The 22,021-nt window shown below is 43.0% G+C and overlaps 1 protein-coding gene across 1 annotated transcript in view; it reads right to left on the bottom strand.

Annotated features, from left to right (window-relative positions):
* The window catches only part of ZZEF1 (zinc finger ZZ-type and EF-hand domain containing 1), a 226,841-nt gene extending 206,714 nt beyond the window's left edge, over positions 1–20,127 (bottom strand). Inside the window, exon 1 of the mRNA XM_068268505.1 lies at positions 19,630–20,127. Coding sequence (XP_068124606.1) covers positions 19,630–20,013 — 384 coding nt within the window. The 5' untranslated portion in view covers positions 20,014–20,127. The remainder of the gene's footprint in view (positions 1–19,629) is intronic.
* Between the last annotated feature and the right edge of the window lie 1,894 nt (positions 20,128–22,021).

Below are 22,021 nucleotides of genomic sequence, written 5' to 3'. Positions count from 1 at the left end.
ACATGGCTAATTAATATTCACTGCACTGCAGAGACTCGTGGTAGGACTGTAGTGTTGTCCGGATCATGAACGAATCATTCATTTGATCCGGATCTTTTTTGTGAGTCGAATCATCCGGATCATCACAATGAAAGATTCGGTTCACAGTGGATGTCTGTCTGGAAGAAACAGGAACATACAGAATGTACAGTGCAGGGAAAGTCCTGTCCTGCTAGTCATTTCACCCAGTCTGCTTCCCTAGTAAAATGATTCGGTTCAAAGATCCGATTCAAATGATCCGAATCCTTAAAAAGATCCGGACTCCTATCACTAACCTGGAGCAGCTGCTTTGAGAGCTGCATAACGCAGCTGAATCTGACGTCCAACTTCAACACCACCATGCGTTGCGTTAGGGGCACGTTATGTGACCATAACGTCCCCTAAAGCGCAACGTCTTGGTGTGTAAGTAGCCTTAAAGTACCAAGTATGTTGATTTGTCAAAAGTACCAAGTATGTAATGTAGCTAAAGGCTACAGAAGGTTATGATGCTTACCTGTCATTTTCTGTCAGGAGGTCTTTGGAATGCCTTTATTTGTCTATGCAGATGGAAACCGTGCAAACAAGTTAAATAAATGTTTGCAAAAAACCCTGGCAATGTCTAAAATCGGGCATTGCTTTTTTTCAGTAAAAAGGACAACAAAAATATTTTCTGGCTTGTTCATCTGGCCAAAGCACTTTCTCTCATCTGGCACAAGAACACAGAGCAGCCCTCTCACCTGCTTGAATTAACAATTGGTAACTTTGATAATTGGGGTCCTTTAAAACAGAATTATAGTAAAAACAAAAATGTCCATTAAATTGCTATAATTTATCGTATAAATAAATATCAAAAATTATGTCTGCCAAGGATTTTGTAAGGGACATATGCCTCAATTCACTAAGATCATGCTAGAGATAATAAGGCAAGAGAAAACTTACCTCCACACGTGAGAGAGTTATCTTACCTCTTCATTCCTTAAGTTACCTCTCCTGTAGTTAATTTACCTCCTCTGTAGTTAATTTACCTCCTCTGTAGTTATTTTCACATGCAGCTAATTAACAGCCTGTCTTTAACTCTGGAGTTATTTTAAGGATTGGAGAGTTAATTTAAAGACAGAAGAGTTAACTTTAGGCTTGCCTGAGGTAAAATGTTTCCTGAATACTACATGTCTTATCACCATGGTAACAACTCTAGAAGAGTTATTAAAGACAGGAGATAAGTTTAGTGAATTGAGGCCTAAAAAGGAAGCTAAAATCCCCTTAGGCTGTATTCACATCAGTCTGTTGCCTACCGCATGTGTTATAGAAGTGAGAACTCCAATGGAGACTGGACATAACCTTTAGAACAGAGCCTGCATGCAGCAAGTTAAAATAACCCAGTTTACTGTGAACAGGTCCATAGACTTGTATGGGCAGTGAGTGGACATGCAGAATTATTCTGCAATGCAACTGAGCACTGTCAACTATCCCCTAGTAAATGCTATGCTAAATATAAATTAGCCTTCCTAAAACTGAAGAATTGCAAATACATTCTTTTTTGCAAAAAATGAAAAGGGAGCAATACTATTTTCAGATAATCAAATTGAGAATTCCCCCAGTTGTCACAAAGGCAATTTATTTTGGAAATAGATGTTAGGGTCGTTTTCCCCAGTTTGTGAGATCTGCAGAACATAAGGACACCAACAACATAACCACACCAGTAACACAACATAAATCTTGTTAAAGGAGAACTGTAGTAAGAGGTATATTGAGGGCGCCATATTGATTTCCTTTTAAGCAATACCAGTTGCCTGGCTATCCTACTGATCCTCCTTTTAGCCATAGACCCTGAACAAGCATATGCAGATCAGGTGTTTGACATTTTTGTCAGATCTGACAAGATTAACTGCATGCTTGTTTCTGGTGTGATTTACTCTACTGCAGGCAGATAGCTTAACAGGGCTGCCAGGCAACTAGTATTGCTTAAAAGGAAATCAATATGGCAGCTTCGGTATACCTCTCACTACAGTTCTCCTTTAACACGTTTCCATTGGCGAGATTTAATTTAGGTACAAGCGCAAATATCTGATCTACTGCATTTTTTGAACTATTACACTTGTAGTAAAAAGATAGGAGAGCAAAAAACACAAACGCAATTGTACTATGAACACAAATAACATGAAAATTGTGTAGAAAGACAGAAGAAAATGCTTTGTTATAAATAAAAAATTTTTTTTTAAAATATACTTTTTTTTTTTTTTTAATTCGTTAGAGAAATCTGATTGAATTTCCCGTTTTTCTTTTGTAAAAGATAAGGCGTGTTGGATTTTTCTTATCAATTTTAATCAAAATTGTATGGTGTGTGGCAGATTTTAAATTACTTAATATACAGACCCAAGCATTTTTTTCTGAATTTTTAATCACTTTTTTCATACTTGGGGAAAAATTGAACATGTGTGTGTGGTACATTGGCCAGATTTTTGAAATGTAAATCAGTCAGAAAAATGTATTGCAACTCTTGAATTGAAAAGATATTTTTAAACAATTGTATGGTGTGTGGCACCTTTAGGCTAGGTGCACAGTGGTCAGTTGCATAAAAAAAAAAAAAAAAACACGCGTTATTGAGAGTGTGAACTGCAATGAAACTGGACATAGACTTTCATACAAAGTCTGCATGCAGCAAATGAGCATAATGCAATACGTTACAACGCAGTGAGTAGTGAACAGGCCCATAGAATTGTATGGGCAGTTAGTTTACATGCAGAATTATTCTGCAATGCAACTAAGCACTGTGAACTAGCTCTTATTTTAAACTAGTAGACCTAAGCCCGTTTAAAAATGGGCTCTAGGTCTGTGTTTAAATCCCCTCCCCTTCCCTCTCCTCCCGGGACCGCCGCCACCGACGCACAGTCACCGCGCATGCGCCCGCTACGCACGCTACCGATGCGCGCACGCCGCACACCCGCCCGGCCCCCTGCCTGTCCTGCTCCCGTCCAACAGCTGTCCCTGCGGCACATGTGCAGTAGCACGCATGGACACACACACGGACATGGGACGCAGAGACAAAGAGGTTTTGTTATAGAGGATGTGTCAAATCTAGTATGTGTACATAACATAGATGAGACACTTTCAGCACATGCCTAGTTATATGAATCAATTGTGACAAGTACGGTAACTATAGTTCTTACTTTTGGGTATGTATAAATTGTTTGCATTTCACCTGCATTTGAATGACATTTTATTTGCATATTGGAGTATGGGTACATACAGTATTTCATGTGTTTGAACAGCATTTAGTCTCAGCCACCCAGTGAATTTTAAGCAATGTAGAAAGGGCAGGAGGTAGAAAGACTGGATTTTGAAAAATGGAAAGCAAAGCAAATAGTATTCAAATACAAGTTACGCCAGAAGTAGTCACCGCGTAAAACGACGTCTGAAATAAATGTCCTGCGCTTCCTGGAGCAGAGGATGTGTAACTTTGCAAAAATATTTTTTTTTTGTGTGTGAAAAGCTAAAAAGCCTTATTTTCTGTACAAGACTGTATATTGTACAAAGCATTGTGGAAGATGTCAAATGCTATAAACATTAAGGCTACTTGGACACTAAGACGTTGCGTTAGGTGCCACGTTAAGGTCGCATAACGTGCACCTAACGCGACGCCTGGTGCTCTTCTACGTGGACGTCAGAGTGAGCCGCGTTGTGCAGCTCACTCTGGCGTCCGTGATGCCGTGATGCGTACTCTTGTGCGCATGCGGCATCACGTGGTCCCGCCGGCCAATCACCGCACAGAGCGGCCGCTCCAGGAAGTAAACACTGCACGTCACAACGTGCAGTGAATATTAATTAGCCATGTGCCTGGCCGCTCTCCGCTCCTCCCCAACATGACTGCGCATGTGCAGACAGTCTAACACGGCTTAAGCCGCTCTAACGCCGTAGCATGCTGCAATTTCTTAAGAACGTGCAGCGTTACATGTAACGCAACGTGGGCTGTGTGAACAGCCCACTTGTGTTACATTGCTGTGCGTTGGGGGAGCGTTACAGGCGCACTAACGTGCACCTGTAACGTCCCTGTGTGTAAGCAGCCTAAATAAAATGGATTTTCGCTTTCCTGACTGATCAAATCATTATATCATGATGTCATCAAGCACTTCCGCAGTTCACACTAAGGCCCGATTCACATTAGCGTTCGCTATCCGGATTTTCCGGATCTGATCCGGACCGCATACTGTACATAGCAATGTAAAGTCTATGCGGACGTTCACATTCGTTCGTTCCGTACAGTATGGAGCCGGATCGGATCCGGACTCCGGACTCTTTTCCAACATGCGCTATTTTTTGGGTCCGGATCTCCGGCCCACGCACCCGGACCGGAGCCGGACCTGAGCCTGACAGCACCATCAGGAACACAGAAACCAATGGGGAACGGAAGGCACAGAACACACTGCCTACAAAAACCTGACGTTCTACCCCACTTCCTATGCGTATGCAAGCGGCCATTTCGGATGGGGACACATGGGCCAAGCATGTCTGGAGTGGAGCAGCAGTGACAGACGTGCTGGAGCTGTTTGGCAGAATGTCAGAGGTGGAGGTGAGGCCTACAGCGGAGGAACCTGATTCTACACGTGCACCAGGTGCACCTTCTGCTGACCCCAACATTTTTTTTTCAAATGTCGCTATTTTTTGCACACGGATCCGGATGGCAGCCTGATGCATGCCTGATACAAACGGACCGGATCCAGATCAGAACCGTACGGTTCTGATTAGGATCAGGTCAGGATCCGATCAGGATCCGGTCCGTTTATTTTCCAAAACGCAAGTGTGAATGGGGCCTAAGAAATCCCTACTAAAGCTCATTCTTTCTACTTAGATTTCACCATGGCGTGTTTGAATCGGCTAATAACATTTTCATTTTGTGTTTGTCTCAACGTTTGTAAAGATCAGAATGAACCATTTCCTGGTGTGATATGTGGAACTGCAAGCTGCGCTGCTTAATGAGAATGATGCAATGGTGCAAGATAGTGGGGAGACACAAAGTAAAGAGAAGCAGTCATTGACACCACATCTTGCCCAAACAACCATTCTCTCCCTCACTCCGCCGCACATTATCCCCCCCCCCCCCACCACCATACTGACAGAACCCGTCGCTACCCTGTGGGCTAGCAACATGTCTATACAGCCTCAGCCACAAACTGTCACCCAAGGGATTGTGCCCTGAACAGTAACCTAAGGGCTTCTTCACATCTAGAGCGTTTTCAGGTTTCTTAAGCGCAGGCCTAGCGCTTGTGCAATGATTCCCTATGAGAGTGTTCACATATGAGCGGTTCGCTTGCGATCCACTCCAAAAAGCACTGCCTGTACCATTTTTTGGAGCGATTTGCCTATAATGGAAGGTGTAGGGAAATCGCAAAGCACTTGAAAAAGCGCTTTGTATAACGATTTCCAGAGCGCTTCTATGAATAAATACATTGTATTTATCCATTTCCAGGTGAAAGAGTTCACTTCCTGACTTACATCAGGAAGTGAAAAAAAAATCCCTCTGCAAAAGCACTTTAAAAAGCGCAGAGAAAGGACATTTAAACAATGCAAAAAAAAAAAAATAAAACCTGCAAAAAATTGCCTAAAGGTGTACAAGGCTTTAGAGCTGAAGTTCTCTCAATATCTCAATCAGCATGACCTAGGGAACATTAAAGTAAAGCGTTCTGTCTTTAATCAAAACACTATTTTCTTCGACAGGAAGTGAAAGGTAATCATTTCAGACAGAGTATACATGGTCCACGGTCCAAACTATATCATTCAAATTTCAAACTATTTGGATAGAATCTCAGTTTTTCACTCAACTCTATTCAAGCTTATGAAGGCTATCAGTCGGTACCGGGTATGTCTCAGGGGTAATAGGGATGAACTGAATAGGGTATTTCTAACACACTGCTTTTATAAAGAAATAAAAAACTGGAGGACTCAGTCTTTCTTTTGTGTTTTCTTAGACTGCTAGTTCTTTTGTTTTATGCAACCATACAGACTTTTCAATTCAAAAACCAGCAGCTTGCATCTGCTTCAGAAGCTAAATTATTTGAAGTAGAAATACTCTTCCTGGATTGTCACCACATAAAAAAAATGCAAAAAATAAAACAACCTAAAGTTCACCTCATTACACGTGGCTTAGAGCCAGGTGCAATCAAGGCTTATCCCAAGATAAATTCTAAGGAAAAGGTTATCTACACCAATACTGGACACTATGCCAGTGAAGGTTTAAAGTACAGGGCAGGGTCAATTCCATCCTACTTCTAATACAGTACTTGAAAAATATTTTCAGCGCAGCCAAATCCTTTATAAGGAGGAAATACATCATGGAATTCACAACACTGAGCACCAGTGTATACAGAAACTAGAAGCCCAGCCATATCATTATTATTTTTATTTATTGATGATGGGGGGGGAAGGGGGTGGGGTGAATATTTATGTAGCTATGCAAGTCAATACTGACTTGCACGCATTTCCTCTTGTGGGACTTATCACTTCCTTGCTGAAGCTAAAATTTAAACTTCCTTAAAAGGGTAACTGTAGTGAAAATAGCGTAATGAACAAAAAGTAAACTGTGAGCAGAATTATGTGCCTAAAGGCTTACCGTATGAGGAGCGTAATGCATTACATGTAATGTATTGCATTCTGCTCAACTCATTGTGCAGTAAAAGTTCACGTACATAAGTAATTCTGAAACCAATCCAAAACAAGGATTTATACTTACCTGGGGCTTCCTCTAGCCCCCTCTGGTCCTTTCTCCCACTATAAGCCCTGGTAGTCGCGTACGAGAGGTATCGGCGCAGGAGACTTGGGCGTAGGATACAGCCAGTATATGGCTGATCCTGCTGGGGCACAAGTCCCGGCTGTGTTAATTACTATTCCCCCTCCAGGCCGCCATGGATGGTGGGGAATGAAATAATTTGGCTTCCAGCAATTGCTGGAAGCCGAATTATTGTGTTTTAAAAGTAACTTCAGCTCCGTCTTCTGACGGCGCCGAAGTTACTCCCTGTGCGCTGCTATAGCTGTAATTCCTATTACCTCCTATGGTGGCGCCGGCTGTGCCCAAGTCTCCTGCGCTGGATTAACAGTGATCGCCAGTAGTCACCGAGTATTGCGCAGGCACGGTCCTGGTCATGTGCCTGCTTGGTTGCACTCCCATAGACAGGAGGGTTCTGTGCCTGGTTGAGGCTTGTAACTGTACAGGCACAAAATGCTCTTGGCCATGGAAGCGCGACCAAGGAGGCGCACAGGAAGGGCCACACGTATGCAGTAGTCCCCGACTTGCTCAGGCGGGCACTTGCCTGGGGCTGACTGGAGAGGATAGGACAGGACCGGACAGACACTGAGGGAGCCTAAGGACTAAAGGGGCTGGAGGAAGCCCAGGTAAATATATACCCTTTTGTCTTATGTCAGGTACACTTTAACACAGTTTATTGCATACACTCCATAATATTAGAAGCAGAGCATCAGCACAGAAGTCATACAACTAGCATTGTTTATTAGAAAATGTATGACTTCTGTGCATATAGCTAATTGTTTATTAGAAAATGTATGACTTCTGTGCATATAGCGGAAAGAATTGACAGATTATTGGGTGGGGCTGGGGAAGACCCGGCTGTCATGGTACACATTGGCACCAATGACAAAGTTAGTGGGAGATGGAAGGTCCTCAAAAATGATTTTCAGGTACTTGGAGATAAACTTAAAGCAAGGACCTCCAAGGTGGTGTTCTCTGAAATACTGCCAGTGCCACGTGCTACATCTGAGAGACAGAGGGAGCTTAGGGAGTTAAATAAGTGGCTGAGAAATTGGTGTAGGAAGGAAGGGTTTGGGTTCCTGGAGAACTGGGCAGACTTTGCAGTCGGCTACAGGTTCTACAGCAGGGACGGGCTGCACCTTAATGGGGAGGGTGCAGCTGCATTGGGGGAGAAGATGGCTAAACGGTTGGAGGAGATTTTAAACTAGGATCTGGGGGGAGGCGGGAGGATAAAGTCTCAACATATAGACAAGATAAGGTAAAAAGACAGTGGGAGCCTAACATTATGGGGGGTGGAGAGGGGGGTGGGGACAGTGTAAAGATTAAGGAGGTTGGTAAAACTTCAAGTAGCCCATTTCAGGTAAACAAAATTGGTAAATGTGGTGGTAAAAATATAAAGTGCATGATAACCAATGCTCGGAGCCTTGCAAATAAAATAGATGAACTAGAGTTCATTCTGAATGACAAAGGCTATGACATTGTGGGAATAACCGAGACATGGATGGATGAAAGTCATGACTGGATAGCCAATTTAAAAGGATACAATGTGTTCAGGAGGGATAGAACAGGGAAAAAAGGTGGAGGGGTTTGTCTCTTTGTTAAGAATTCTTTTACAGCTGTCCTCAACGATGAGATGGAGGAAGATTGCGAAGATGTGGAGTCCGTTTGGGTAAATATTCATGGTGGAAATAAAAGTTGCCAATTGCTTATTGGGGTATGCTACAGACCACCTCATATTAATGAAGCTGCAGAACTGCAATTACTACAGCAAATTGAAAAAGCGGCAAGTAAAAATGAGGTCATAGTTATGGGCGACTTCAACTTTCCAGACATTGACTGGGGTATTGAGGCTACCCATTCTGGTAAAAGCAGCAGATTTCTGGCAGCACTACAGGACAATTACTTGACTCAAATGGTAACGGAACCAACTAGGGGGAATGCGTTACTGGATCTGATCATTTCGAATAGACCAGATAATGTATCAAATGTGCAGGTTCAAGAACATTTGGGAAATAGTGATCACAACATGATAACGTTTGATCTGGTGACTGATAGGCCACGGGGCAGCGGGACCACTAAAACTATGAATTTTAGAAAAGCAAAGTTCAATCAAATCAGGCAGGCACTAAGTTTGGTGAACTGGGATAATATACTACAAGGGGAGGACACTGAAGGGAAATGGCAAGCTTTTAAACGTATTCTCAATCAATATTGTAGTATGTATATCCCATATGGAAACAAAATGTCTAGGAATAAAAAAAGGCCTCTATGGATGAATAGAAAGGTTAAAGATAAAATGAAGAGGAAAAAGAATGCCTATAAGGTCCTAAAACAGGAGGGGACCGAGGCTGCACTAAGCAATTATAAGGAGTGCAATAAAAATTGTAAAAAAGAAATTAGGCTGGCAAAGATCGAAGCTGAAAATCAAATCGCTAGGGATATCAAATCTAACCCAAAAAAGTTTTACAAGTACATCAACTCTAAAAAAAGAAAGGTTGACTGTATAGGACTCCTAAAGGATGAGGGTGGGAACTCAATGGTGGATGACCAAGGTAAGGCAGAGTTATTAAATGCTTTCTTTGCTTCTGTCTTTACAAAGGAAACAGCACTGTTGCAAATTACAGAGGCGGAAGAGTCTCAATCTTCTAACTGTAATATTAAATACTTAACGCAGGAAGAAGTAAAGGCAAGACTAAATAAATTAAAAATAGACAAGGCACCTGGCCCGGATGGCATGCATCCTCGGGTCCTAAGGGAATTAAGTTCAGTTATAGATAAACCCCTTTATCTTATCTTTTGTGACTCTCTTGCAACTGGCAGAGTCCCCGTGGATTGGCGTACAGCCCACGTTTTCCCATTATTTAAGAAGGGCAAAAAATCAGATCCAGGAAATTATAGACCTGTAAGCTTAACATCAGTTGTATGCAAACTATTTGAGGGGTTACTAAGAGATACTATACATGACTTCATAGTAGAAAATAATCTTATTTCTCAGCATCAACATGGGTTTACTAAAGACAGGTCCTGTTTGACTAACATGCTCAGCTTTTATGAGGTAGTGAATGCTAATATGGATATTGGGAATGCTGTAGATGTGATATACTTAGACTTTGCTAAGGCATTCGACACTGTTCCCCACAAAAGTCTGGTGCAAAAGATGAGGATGCAAGGACTGGGGAAGAGTCTGTGTGCTTGGATAGGGAACTGGCTAATGGACAGAAAACAAAGAGTTGTGGTCAATGGATCATACTCAAAATGGGAGACTGTTAGCAGTGGGGTCCCACAGGGGTCTGTACTGGGTCCAGTGCTCTTCAATTTATTTATTAATGACCTAGTGGATACAGTAGTGAGCAATGTTGCTATTTTTGCAGATGATACAAAATTGTGCAGAATCATCAACTCTAAGGAAGATAGTGTTATATTGCAACAGGATCTGGATAGGATGGCTATATGGGCACATACATGGCAGATGAAATTCAATGTTGACAAATGTAAAGTCATGCATTTTGGTCGTACCAATGGTCTAACACCATACAAAATAAATGGGATACAGTTGGGGACATCAAACTTGGAGAAGGACTTAGGAGTACTCATCGACAACAAGTTAAATAATCGTACTCAATGCCAAGCCGCTGCAGCTAAAGCTAACAAAATTTTGGGATGCATTAAAAGGGAAATAAAAACTCGAGATGCTAGCATAATATTGCCCCTGTTTAACTCTCTAGTAAGGCCACATCTGGAATATGGAATTCAGTTCTGGGCACCACATTACAAAAAAGATATTGCAGTTTTAGAGCAGGTGCAGAGACGAGCAACAAAATTGATACGTGGGATGGAAGGTCTCACTTACCAAGAAAGGTTAGATAAACTGGGTTTATTTAGCCTAGAGAAAAGACGCCTTAGAGGAGATCTAATTAACATGTATAAATACATCAGAGGGCAATATAATAGCTTGGCGGATGAGCTTTTTGTCCCTAGGCCTTCTCAAAGGACTAGAGGACATGATCTGCGCATGGAGGAAAAACGTTTTAGCCATTTATTTAGGAAAGGGTTCTTTACAGTAAGAGTGATTAAGATGTGGAATGCATTGCCACAGGAAGTCGTTATGGCAAACTCTATACCTGCATTTAAAGGGGGCTTAGATGCTTTCCTTGCGTTGAATGACATCCATGGCTACAATTACTAGGTAATGCCAATGATGTTAATCCAGGGATTTTATGATCAACAGGGATATGTGAGGGAGCAGGCTGGAGTTGTACTTTGTACTGGTTGAACTCGATGGACGTATGTCTTTTTTCAACCAAAGTAACTATGTAACTATGTAAAAAAAAAATGAAGATGGTATGCTTCCATATTCCTCTCACTTTATGTTTATTTCTCATCACACCTTTGCAGTTTTAATGCAAACCATACCATTATTGTATATTATATACTGACAGGTCACATTTTTAATTTAACTTTGTGATATATAGCTCTGACTTGGTCTATATGATTTACACTGTGTTCTATTTGTCTTGACTGCTGTACATGGTCACTTCCCCCTGACAAAGCCCTCTTTTTGGGAGATCAAACATGTAGGGTTACAGGGCATGTTTTTGATTTAGCACAAGCCCTTTATCTACACGTAGCACCCTATTCTACTCCCCTGCATATATTACTAGGGAAGGGACCAAGAAAGCTTCATTTCTATGCAGGCACTTCTACATACCTGTGTTTGAAGTCAAACTTTTGCTGACTAGCAACTGACATTTGGGCCAGTTTTACCAACCAGCATTTTTGATGCGATTCGATGATGGCACCACATTGCACCACCAAAAACAGCCTTCGGGGATTCCTGCGTTAATACGCTGTAATTCCCCTTCCAGCTGACATCCAAACAGGAAGTGAGGCTCTCTAGCGCTGAGTTCCTGTGGTGGAAATACAAAGTGCATGGAAGTGTATTAAAAATAAGCTTTCATGCATGCGAGCCGCAACAAGTGCATCGCATCCAGTGTGAAAGGCCTCATAGGCCTCGATTCATAAACAGCAGTGCAATAAAAAAATCTTGTTGGGAAAATACTGCACTCGGTATTTTCCCGGTCTGTGTGCTAATTCATAAAGATTTCCCCAGCTGCCCTTGGAGGTCGGTAAATTACCGCAGTCCATTGAGCGGTAGAGTAGAGCAGTGTCTCGATTCTCTCTTTGCCCTGCAGAAATGAATCACACAGACGGCTCTCTCTGGCTCTCTCCACTGATGACTCAAACAGACTTTCGGCTCTCTGCACTTTTGCATTCATCAGAGCTGTCGGTAACTTGTTATCGCCTCACTAGAGGTGTCGGTAACTACCGCCAGGCTTACCGCTTGTTGAAGGCTTTATGAATTGACTGACAATTTACTGACATGTGTTGTCGGTAACTGCAGCCAAGTCGGTAATTTATCTCCCTGGTTGGTAATGTCAGCTTTTCATGCGGTAACAGCCTTTATAAATTGACATTTTGCTAAGTGGTCGGTAAAGTCTGCTGTTTTCAGCATTACCGCATGAGGTAATGCTTTATGAATCGAGGCCATAGACTCATTGCCACAGTGTCACCCTGCGGTAAAAAAGGGTAAAGAACCGCAATGAAAATGTCCCACTGTGAAAGGGTCCCCAGGCTTGCAGCTATCAGTCCAGCTCCCCATAGCCAGTACATGCTGGTATGAGAGAAAGGGTAAATATACATTTTTGCATACAGGCTATTATAATAGCATGCTGAATGAAGGATTTGCCTTTATGATTTTAGCAGTCACTGATAACGAATGCAGCTGTTCATCCACTAACTTGATCATTAACTGACGTATGAGAAGGAGGAAGAGTGTTTTGCTTACCTGTAGCTTCCCTATTAGCCGGTTTTAATTGACCAATAATTATTACTGGTAGGTTTTAGCCAATAGCGCATGTCCCTTGAGGAAAGTGATTTTGTGTATGATTACATTTGGACAATGTTATATAGGTCCCATCTACACGATATGATTCTTTGTACAATTCGATTACGAGCCAATTAAATCCTACATGTCCGATCAGGATTCGATTCAATTCAATTCGATTTGCCATTGTTTTGCAATGGCAAATCAAATTGAATCGAATCCCGATCGGACATGTCGGATTTAATCGGATCGTAAATAGAATCGTAATCGAATCGTTTAAAGAAACGTATCGTGTAGATTGGGCTTGATACTTTAAAGTAGAACTCCAGACAATCAGTTATATCAGCAGTGGACTAATTAACACGGCGATCAGCAGCCAATCTGCCCAAACCAAAAGCTAATGGGAAACCTTTTGGACTCAATTGTACTGACAAAGAAGTGAAAAGACACAGGCCAGCCAATACTACAAAGTTCCCGGAATTATACCCAATTGCAAACAGTTTTATGTCTCTTTCCCTTTAGTCAGCCTTTGGGACAATTCAGTACTGCATTACCAGTCAAGTGACACCAAGTGACTAACACTATACTGTGGTAAGCAGAATAGCATGTGTAAAGTCTTGCTACATGATGAGTAAAGTGTACACTACATGCAATGCGTTACAGTCTACTCATTGTGTGTAAGAGTTTACACAGAATGTTTTGCTTACCGCGGTTTAGTGAATCTACCCCCAAGATGCTTACTGTAGAATGAATCAGCAGTAACCCGAGGCTATCAAGCTTCTAAAAATAATAAGCTCAGTTATGGGCACTTATCACTTAATACACCCACATGAATAGAGCCCCTCAATGGAAACACATTAGAAATAGAGCTCTAAGCTACATTGATGGCATTAATGGTACAATATTGATGTTGTGGGAAAATCATGTACAGCAGTTCTCCAGAACTGCTCACTACAGCAAAATCCTTTCAGCCAAGTCTCAGCAATTACTGTCAGTCATGACAAAAAAAAAAACCAGAGTATACAAGGAATGGCTGCAAGAATTTAAAGACTGCCCGAGCAACACCCAGTCAAAGCAATTGTTCACTAAGCAACCCTCACTAGCACAACACTAAGAAAGCTGGAAGGCTGTGTTGTTCTGTACAGGAAGTTAAAGGTACCATCATGAATACTAACTGAGAGAAATACTGGAGTGAAATAATGAATCCACACATCTGAACATACAGGATCTTCTCAAAAAATTAGCATATTGTGATAAAGTTCATTATTTTCTGTAATGTACTGATAAACATTAGACTTTCATATATTTTAGATTCAAATACACACAACTGAAGTAGTTCAAGCCTTTTATTGTTTTAATATTGATCATTTTGGCATACAGCTCATGAAAACCCAAATTTCCTATCAAAAAATTAGCATATTTCATCCGACCAATAAAAGAAAAGTGTTTTAAAAACAAAAAAAGTCAACCTTCAAATAACTATGTTCAGTTATGCACTCAATACTTGGTCAGGAATCCTTTTGCAGAAATTACTGCTTCAATGCGGCGTGGCATGGAGGCAATCAGCCTGTGGCACTGCTCAGGTGTTATGGAGGCCCAGGATGCTTCGATAGCGGCCTTAAGCTCATCCAGAGTGTTGGGTCTTGCGTCTCTCATCTTTCTCTTCACAATATCCACAGATTTTCTATGGGGTTCAGGTCAGGAGACTTGGCAGGCCAATTGAGCACAGTAATACCATGGTCAGTAAACCATTTTACCAGTGGTTTTGGCACTGTGAGCAGGTGGCAGGTCGTGCTGAAAAATGAAATCTTCATCTCCATAAAGCTTTTCAGCAGATGGAAGCATAAAGTGCTCCAAAATCTCCTGATAGCTAGCTCCATTGACCCTGCTCTTGATAAAACACAGTGGACCAACACCAGCAGCTGACATGGCATCCCAGACCATCACTGACTGTGGGTACTTGACACTGGACATCAGGCATTTTGGCATTTCCCTCTCCCCAGTCTTCCTCCAGACTCTGGCACCTTGATTTCCGAATGACATGTAAATGTTGCTTTCATCCGAAAAAAGTACTTTGGACCACTGAGCAACAGTCCAGTGCTGCTTCTCTGTAGCCCAGGTCAGGCGCTTCTGCCGCTGTTTCTGGTTCAAAAGTGGGTTCATGCTTCCATCTGCTGAAAAGCTTTATGGCGATGAAGATTTCATTTTTCAGCACGACCTGGCACCTGCTCACAGTGCCAAAACCACTGGTAAATGGTTTACTGACCATGGTATTACTGTGCTCAATTGGCCTGCCAACTCTCCTGACCTGAACCCCATAGAGAATCTGTGGGATATTGTGAAGAGAAAGTTGAGAGACGCAAGACCCAACACTCTGGATGAGCTTAAAGGGGCACTATTGCTAATCTGCTTATTTTAATACATTATGTAGTAGGGGGATCCAGCTGTAACTGCTGCTTGAGCTGCCGTTGGTTTTCATCTATCAGCTCAGCTATGCTCTTTCAAACTTCTAACTGCACTATCGTGCAGTTACTGTGCTCAGCGCAGCCACGTACAGCGCAGGACAGCGCCGTATGGCTCTATGTTTATGCGCTGCCCGGAAAGGACCCCTTATGGGAAGCTGGCAAAAGAAGAAGTCGGGTTTGCCAGGGCGACGGACAACAATAGGTGTCCGTGTCTTTGCCAGCTTCCCATAAGGGGTCCTTTCCGGGCAGCGCATAAACATAGAGCCATACGGCGCTGTCCTGCGCTGTACGTGGCTGCGCTGAGCACAGTAACTGCACGATAGTGCAGTTAGAAGTTTAAAAGAGCATAGCTGAGCTGATAGATGAAAACCAACGGCAGCTCAAGCAGCAGTTACAGCTGGATCCCCCTACTACATAATGTATTAGCCCAGTCGGCGTCAGAAAGGTAAATCTGCCGTCGTGACTACCTGGCTATCAGTGGGTATTGGTAGTGTGGAAATACCTTTTGGTCAGTGTTCTTACTCGTCATTAACATTGCTTTACTAACACATATTTATGTTAAAGAGTCTTAAAATAAGCAGATTAGCAATAGTGCCCCTTTAAGGCCGCTATCGAAGCATCCTGGGCCTCCATAACACCTGAGCAGTGCCACAGGCTGATTGCCTCGATGCCACGCCGCATTGTAGCAGTCATTTCTGCAAAAGGATTCCCGACCAAGTATTGAGTGCATAACTGAACATAATTATTGGAAGGTTGACTTTTTTTGTTTTAAAAACACTTTTCTTTTTATTGGTCGGATATAATATGCTAATTTTTTGAGATAGGAAATTTGGGTTTTCATGAGCTGTATGCCAAAATGATCTATATTAAAACAATAAAAGCCTTGAACTACTTCAGTTGTGTGTATTTGAATCTAAAATACATGAAAGTCTAATGTTTATCAGTACATTACAGAAAATAATGAACTTTATCACAATATGCAAATTTTTTGAGAAGATCCTGTACAGCAGTACTACTTTATTGTTCTATTGCATGGCGTTCCTGTCATACAACACAATGCAACGTCCCACTGTGAACCTAGCCTAAGTTTGTATATAGTGGATATGCAATGGACAAACCTGGACACAATTAAGAAGAAATAAGGACATGTATGACCAGGTGCGTATTTTTAGAAAGAAAAGCATGAAATTTGTTCTACATGTTTTTTGGTCCACTGTTGTCCACTCAAGGAAAAGGCCCAGTAGAAGACCAGTGTGAATTGACCCAAATTCATCAGCTATTAGGTCTGATTAGCCATGGGCAAATACCTTCAGCCCAGGTCATTTCCAGTAAATGTGGCAGCAGTGGTGAGGTATTTATATACATTGTATGCATGGCAGCAACAGTTGGATATTTACATAAACAGAGCTGTACACATGGCAGTAGTAGTGTGGTATGTATTGCATGCTTGGCAGCAGTAGTTTAGTATTTACCTAAACAGAGCTGTGCACATGATAGCAGTAAAGGGGTATTTACTGTATGCAAGTAGCAGTAGTGGGGTATTTACATACACTGTACAAACAGAGAGCTTTACGCATGGCAGCAGTGGTAAGGTATTTAAATACACTGTGCACATGGCAGCAGTAGTTGGATGTTTACATAAACAGAGTTGTACACATGGCAGTAGTAGTGGGGCATTTATTGTATGCATGGCAGCAGTAGTTGGGTATTTACGTAAACTGAGCTGTACACATGGCAGCAGTAGTTGGGTATTTACGTAAACTGCACTGTACACATGACAGCAGTAGTGGGGTATTTACTAGGCCTGTACGATTTTAGAAAAAAAATGAATTGCAATTTTTTTCACGATTTTCTTCAAGCTGGGTTCACATATAACATGAAAAAGCAGCATATTAGGATGGTGCGTTTTGCTATTACATTTTTACTGGGTTTTTAGTGTGTTTTGCACGTGCGGCTTTTTTTTTTTTTTTTTTTTTTTTTTACGCATATGCGTTTTGCATGCATTTTAATGCGTTTGTGGTTCACTAATGGAAAACGCAGATGCGTTTTTTTTTTTAATTATGCAAATCACTAGAAAGACAACAGGAAGTGGAAACACATCAGAGATCATTTTTAATTAAAAACGCATTAAAAAATGCATGAAAACCGCAATGCATATGCGTTACCATAGACTTTCATTATGTGCGTTTGGCAGCTAGCCTGCATATTATGCAACACTACCAGCGTTTGCCGAACACATACTGTACAAACGCAGCTTCTTCTGCATCCCATAGACTAACATTGTTGCATAAAACGCAGCATTTCCCACTACGCTAGCGTTTCTGCTATGTGAGCACCCAGCCTAAAATCAAGCATTAGCACTAAATTCACAATGCCCCAAATATAGTTTAGCCAGGTAGGTGCCTCCAGTATAGTCCCCCAGTATAGGTTAGCTAGGTAAGTGTCTCCAGTGTAGGTAGCTAGAAATAGTATAGTTGCCCCTAGTAAAGGTTAGCTAGGTAGGTGCCGCCAGTATATTTCCCCCCTGTATAGGTTACCTAGGTAGGTGTCTCCAGTATAGGTAGCCAGTCACTAGTAAAGGCTAGCTAGGTAGGCGCCGCCAGTATAGTTGCCCCCAGTATAGGTTAGCTAGGTACGTCTCCAGTATAGGCAGCCAGTAATAGTATTGTTGCCCCCAGTAAAGGTTAGCTAGGTAGGTGCCACCAGCATAGGTAGCCAATAAGTTAGCTAGGTAGGTGCCACCAGTAGTTACCCCCCATATAGATTAGCTAGGTAGGCGTCTCCAGAACAGGTAGCTAGTATATTTGCCACTAGTGAAAGTTAGCTAGGTAAGTGCCACCAGTATAGGTTAGCTAGGTAGGTGGCTGCCTCCAGTGTAGGTAGTCAGGCAATGTAGGTGTAGCGGCGGGGGAGAGCGGGCATAGTAACAACTTAATTTCCGGGATGACACCGGCAGCTTCTATCTTCTTCCTTCTTCCTCTCCCAGCTATCCATCGCGTTAGTACCAGTGCCGCCTGTGCTGACATGCAGTTACGTCATCACAGGGGGCGCTGTTACCAACGTGATTACCCCTGAAAGAGGAAGTAGGAAGAGGCTGCGGGTGAGTTGCACTATAGCTAAAAAATGTAGGCGTAAAAAAAAATAAATAAATACAAAATAAAAAAAAAGGTTGCTTTTCACGATTTCAAAATCGTCGTGCCCCACAGCATGATTTTTTTAACGATTAATCGTGCGGCCCTAGTATTCTCTGTATACAAGGCAGAAGTAGTGGGGTATTTACGTGCACAGAGATAAACACTACACTTAGGTAGGTTCACAGTTGGCATTGCATTCCCTTTGACAGCAGGAACTCTACGAAGTGGGAAAGTGTTGACGCACGTTATCCGCTCATTGTGTCGCATACAGTCAGTCACAAGAATATGCTTTGCTGTTAACGTGCACGGTTTCAGTAATGCAAAGCATGTAGTGTCTTACGATGCCACACACCGTTATACCGCACTGTGAACATCACTGTAGGTGGTGCATTGCAGTAAGCCACATTACAAAGCAACTGTTACACCACACCACTGTAAACCTAACCTAGCCTGAGATTAATAGACAGGGATCAAACTTGGAGGAATTGCAAGCATTTTGCCACAGTGCAAAAACGCAGGTAATGCTTCTCTATGGATATTTGTGAGCAAGTGTTACAATGTATGTTTTTTTCAGGCATGCATGCAAAAAAACAGCAGTTTTATTGCAGCTTGCAATTCCTATTTCCGACAATCGGCTGCTGTCTGCTGGATGGGGTGTGTGAAAACGCAAAGAGTTGTCAGTGGAAAACCATGGCAATTTGCCATGGTCTCAAGTGTGATCCCTGCCTGAGATATTTACATAAAAAGTATTGCACAAGACAGGAGTATTGAAATATTTACATAGTGTGGTGAACAGGACAGAAGTAGCGCGTATAGTACTCAGGGCAACAGGTATGGGGTATTTATAGTACACAAATAGGGGTTTGGAGGAGAAGTTTATGTACATACTGAGTAGTAGAAATGGTGTAGGTGTGGGTTATGTGCATACAGAGTAGTACATAGGTAGGTGCGGAGAAGTATTTACATACAGAATAATACACAGGACAAGTGTAGTGGGGTTATATAGAAAATGTAGTGGGGGTATACAGAATAGCACACAAGACAAGTGTAGTGGGGTTATATAGAAAATGTAGTGGGGGTATACAGAATAGCACACAGGACAAGTGTAGTGGGGTTATATACAAGTTTAGTAGGGTTATATAGAAAATGTAGTGGGAATATACAGAATAGCACACAGGGCACAGGACTACTATGGTGTTTACAGAAGTTGTGTCTAGGGCAGGTGCATTAGAGTATTTCCATACAGAATAGTACACCGTGCTGGAGGTGTGGAGCTGCCATACACATACTAGTAGTACACATTATAGCTGGTGGGTGGTCCCCGCCCCTTCCCGTGTAAGTAGTGGAGGCCAGCAGCCGGTAATATATTACCTCCTCGCACTCCTGCCGGCCACTGTCCCGGCTCTCCAACATCTCTATGAACTGCTCCCGACTCAGCGCCTCCTCTCCCCGGCTCAGCCTCTCCTCCAGCCAATGCAGCAGGGCGCTCTGGTGCCGGGAAACCACCGACTCCGCGGTTCCCCCCACCTCCCTGAGCCGGGCCGCCGCCTCCCGCAGCCGGGCCTGCTCCAGCAATACTCCGGGGGAGGGCGGCAACAACTGCGGGGACAACGGGCCGCCCGATATCCCCGGCTGAAGCGCAGTCTGCTGGCCGCCGGATCCCCCCGACGTGTCTGTAGCTGCAGTGGCGGTCTCCTCATGCTCCATGCCCGGGTCATCTTCATCTCCGCTGCCGCCGCTCACCACGTTCCCCATGACGATAGCCGTGCTGAGCAGCGCTCTATTCTGTCCGGAGGGCCTACGAGGCCCGAGTCGCCTCCACCTTCCCCGGCCAAGACCCGCCCCGGGTTCCGCCCCACAGTGACAAGTCAGTCCGGACACCTGCTGCCTGTCACTACAGGAAGACTGCTGCAGCCTAATGTCACCTATTCCACCACTCAGAGATGCCACATCCGAGCTCTCAATTGTGTTCACTCAGTGCCACATCTGTCATGTTGAAGCCAAATCCCCCATCACCTCTCCCCTATCTGTCCCTGTGTAAGATCAGAACAGTGGCGTATAAATTACTGTGCATTTATTAGCTACTGAAAACAGTGGTTAGTTTGTGCTAAGCTTTCTATCAAACCTCTCCTCAAGGCTAAGTTCACAGTGCGTAGCTGCATTGCTTTCCCTGTACAAGCACAAGAGAAAAGTCGCATAGCAAGTTATCAACAGCTTGGGGTGACATAAAACTACTAGGAAAGGATGGGGGACTAATGCTGTGAATACACCATGATGTTTTTTTGTGGCAGATAGATGGCTCGATAGATCATTTCCGACAGGTCCGATCTGATTTCAAAACGTATTTCTGATTGATTTTCTCATGGAAGTGAATGAAAATCCATCGGAAAGTAAATCTGACAAAAAAAACTGATTGTGTATTCCCAGCATTAACCCCCCTGGCGGTATAAAAAATTCCGCCAGGAGGCAGCGCAGCAGTTTTGTTTTGTTTTTTGTTATATCATGTAGCGAGCCCAGGGCTCGCTACATGATAGCCGCTGCTCAGCGGCATCCCCCCGCCCGCTTCGATCGCATTCGGCAATCTCCGATCAGGAAATCCCGTTCAAAGAACGGGATTTCCTGGAGCGCTTCCCCCGTCGCCATGGCGGGATGACGTCGGGACGTCATTGGGAGTCCCGAACCACCCCTCAGCGCTGCCTGGCACTGATTGGCCAGGCAGCGCACGGGGTCTGGGGGGGGGCGCGCGGCACGATGGATAGCGGCGATCGAGCGCGGGGCAGCGGCGATCGGTGTGCTGACGCAGCTAGCAAAGTGCTAGCTGCATGCAGCAAAAAAAAAAAATTAAACAAATCGGCCCAACAGGGCCGGAGAAAACTTCCTGCGCGGCTTACCCCAAACTACGTTCGGGGTTACCGCCAAGGAGGTTAAAGAGACTGAAAAGTCGTCCCGTCCTGCTAAAAAGCAATGCTTAGTGTAGTATGCCTTCTTAAAATAGAAGGTATTTGCGACAAGCCACAGTGGTCTCCCACATTGCATCGCTACTAAATATGCAAATTATCTCTTTATGCCCCTGAAGCCAGGTTTGTATTCAGAACCGCTGGTGTAGCAAGCCTATAGTTTATACAATTTACAGATTATGCAAGTGTTGCCTCGCATAGCCTCAATTAAAACTAATGCTCTGCTTCAGACAATTCTAACATATTACAAGCTGATGGGAGTTACTTCACATTAGTACATATAAATCCTCCATGTGTAATTCATAGATTCAAATTTTCCCTATACTTATTACATGACAACTTCGGGGTATGCTTGCAATTGAAATTTTCTGCAATTAGTCGACTATTTACATAGGGGTAAATATCCCTAACCCTTGTCAAATGTGTCTGTACGAGTTCATTCAACTGTTATCTATGTTATATTATTGTAAAATCCTTCAATAAAAATTTGAATTATAAAAAAAAAAAAATGCTCTGCATACTCCATGTTGGGATACTGTATCACGCCGCATGCTCTTTGAACGTGGCATAGCTAAGTTCCCACTTGCAGCCAGACCACAAAAAGACAGCGGAGCGGTGTAGTGACGGTGTATTCCGTTGTGGTCCGGCTGGATCCCAGGGCGGATGCGTTTCAACCATAGGCATATCAGGTAGGTGCTGTCTAATAATCGGGTCCTTTCTAAGTATACCCCAAATTCTTGGCAAGCAAACCATTGAGCTTGGAATGATCCTTAGAGAAGGTGGTAACAAAGAAAATTCTCTCTTAG

The sequence above is a fragment of the Hyperolius riggenbachi genome, chromosome 2, assembly GCF_040937935.1.
Source record: "Hyperolius riggenbachi isolate aHypRig1 chromosome 2, aHypRig1.pri, whole genome shotgun sequence".
NCBI classification, from domain to species: domain Eukaryota; kingdom Metazoa; phylum Chordata; class Amphibia; order Anura; family Hyperoliidae; genus Hyperolius; species Hyperolius riggenbachi.
Note: the sequence above shows the minus strand (reverse complement) of the source record. Positions and strands in the feature narration are given on the sequence as shown.